We start from the raw sequence: 2,573 nt of genomic DNA, 5'->3' as shown, positions 1-2,573 counted from the left end.
CCGGCCGGCGCCCGTGTGAGCCGCGGCGGCGGAGCGGGGATGGTGGGCGCCGCGCTGCCCTGAGCGGTGGCGGGACGTCCCCCGCTCGCCGGAGCCGCTGTCCCGCCGGAGACCATGGTGCCCGGAGCCTTTCTGTGCGTGGGGCTGGCGCTGAGCGTGTGGGGCCGCGCGGCCGGCTGCCCGCACAAGTGTACCTGCAGCGCCGCCGCCGTGGACTGCCACGGCCTGGGGCTGCGAGCCGTGCCGAGGGACGTGCCCCGGAGCGCCGAGAGACTGTGAGTACCGGGCCGGGCCGGGCCGGGGGGGTTGGCTTCGCGCTCCTCTGCGGCCGCCGGTGGCTCCAGGAGCCGAAGCCGCGTTCCCGCGTGTCTCCCGCGGCCGGTCCGTGCTGGGAGCCCTGCAGGGTCGAGGCAGCGGACTGGCATTGCCCGCCTGGGTGCCGCACCTGGGGGCGCCTGTTGGTTCCTGCCGGGCACGGTGACCGCATCCCCATGGAAACCTGCTCTCCTGCCCTGCCTTGAGTGCTGCGGGCTGGGCGGTGGCATTGAACCATCTCCGGTTTCTGCCGTAAAGTGACAAAGCCGGGTGGTGGTGCAGGGAGCCCAGCTTCACCCTGTCCTCGCCTCACCCCTCTCTATGCCCCAGGTAGGGCGGGTTGTGGGATGTTGCAGACACTTGAGGGGGAACAGGTGAGCGCTGTGAGCGGCGTGAGCAGCCCCGCGATCTCGCAGCCCTGCTTTTGTGAGCATCAGCTGCTGGGGGGAATAAAGAAGCAGTGACAAACTTCACTTCATCTTGAGTGAGCTCACTTGAGATGCAGTGGTCTGCTTCTCTGATGTTGCTTAATATGTTGCACGTGCATTTTTCAGATAGGCAGTGCTATAGAAGTGCAGTAGCGAAGGCTTTTCTGAAATTCATGGCATCTCCTTATCTGGGTTCCATTGACAACACAGCAAAGTGCAGTTCAACCTGTTTTGGAAGGTGCTGTTAATTATTCCCAAAGAACTTTAAAAAACCAGGCATGGTGCATGGAGTGACTGCCCACTGCACTTCATTTTGGTCAGTGGTACAGTTTTATACAAGAAAGCTTTCTTTTAGACATTTCACCTAATTTTTATCCACCAGACTTTTAGTTTGATGCTAATTGACTGTTAGTAATCAGCCATTTACTTTCTGGAAAGGGTTAAGTTTGATTATTGAACAAAACTTTGACCTGAAACTCAGGGAAGTGGTCAGCAATAGAAGGAATTAAAGAGGCTAAGAAGTTGGATCTCTTAGATTACTGAGACAGTGAGTAACAGTATCTCTATATGCGGCTCTAGATTCCCCAGAACAGTTCTCCTAGCTGAGATAAAATGCAAAGTTTCAAGAGCCAGAAGCTGAAGCTTGTTCAGGCCAGAAGTAATGTTTTGGTATTAGAAAGGTCTGTGTCCATCAGAATGACTTGCCAAAGGGTGGGGTGGATTTGCTGTCACTTGAAGCCTAAGTCGAAAAACGTTTTAGCTTAGTTGCAAGTTAGAGTTTAAGCAGGTATTATTGGGTGAAATGTAATGGCTTGTCTTAAACCAAATGTTAGGTTGAATGATGGTAATGGTCCCTTTGGGCCTTGCTATGAATATAAATGTGTAAAGGAACAAAATTTGAGAGGCAAATGACATATAGGATACACCATAGCTGAAATTTCTGGTATAGATTACAACTTGAGAATATTCTAGCTTTTGTATATCTTTATTTGTTGTATGGAGTAACAAGCTTACTTCAAATAGTAAACTATTGAGAATCCATATTGCTGGAAGCTAACTGTTTAGTTAGTTATAATGTCTAATTTTGATTTATTTTTTTATTGCATAGTGGGTAAACAGAGACTTTTCCAAATGGATGTATGTTTTTGTTGAAGTGGGATCCAAGCTTGCAAATTTGTCATGTAATAATTTATTCATGTACAGTATTAACTAAAAGCATCAGGTGACTGCCAGGTAAAGAGGAATTTTTAGGATTGTCTACTTAGTATATTAGTCCATCTATTTTACTGGGGAATGTCTGTTTTTTTATTCTGCAACTCATAGTCTTTTATGACTCTCTCATTGGTTGCATAATATTTACAGAAATGTGATGTTCTCAGACCTAAGTTTTATCTCAAATCCTAATTTTAAATTGCCCATAGTACAATATCTTTCTAAAGGTAGACTTGGTAATTACATTAACTTGAAATTCATTGACTAAGTTTTTTATTACAATAAGTTATGCATCCAAATTCCTTCAGGAGCTTATTCAGATGCCTTATTTTTTCTGCTGCAGGTTTTTTTAATACTGGGGTTTCCCAGTATCTAATTTGGCACTGCACTGCAAATATAAAGCATGGTGAATAGACTCATGAGTACCACATGCATTTCACAGCACCTCAAAAGAATTTGAGGTTCTGCAAGCCATAAGTTCCACATGGGCTGCCCAGTGCATCCCCCTGCCACTCTTACAGCCCCACCCCCAGCTGCGCATGCCATGTGGGCAGCCCTCCACTATCCCCCCTCAAGCAAGGGCAGCCTAGCTTCCCACCTGTGGCTGGAAGAGGGCCT

At 48.3% G+C, this 2,573-nt stretch overlaps 1 protein-coding gene across 3 annotated transcripts in view; it reads left to right on the top strand.

Moving 5' to 3' along the window:
* The first annotated feature begins 6 nt into the window (after nucleotides 1–6).
* Nucleotides 7–2,573, top strand: part of SLIT3 (slit guidance ligand 3) — a 1,179,950-nt gene continuing 1,177,383 nt past the window's right edge. For all 3 annotated transcript variants that reach the window (XM_019506517.1, XM_019506518.1, XM_019506516.1), the window contains exon 1: nucleotides 7–275. In XM_019506517.1, the coding sequence (XP_019362062.1) occupies nucleotides 115–275 (161 nt within the window). In that variant the 5' untranslated portion in view covers nucleotides 7–114. The remainder of the gene's footprint in view (nucleotides 276–2,573) is intronic.

The sequence above is a fragment of the Gavialis gangeticus genome, unplaced genomic scaffold (assembly GCF_001723915.1).
Source record: "Gavialis gangeticus isolate Ggan-Ray unplaced genomic scaffold, GavGan_comp1, whole genome shotgun sequence".
In the NCBI taxonomy this organism is placed as follows: Eukaryota; Metazoa; Chordata; order Crocodylia; family Gavialidae; genus Gavialis; species Gavialis gangeticus.
This window is presented reverse-complemented; position numbering and strand designations above follow the sequence as displayed.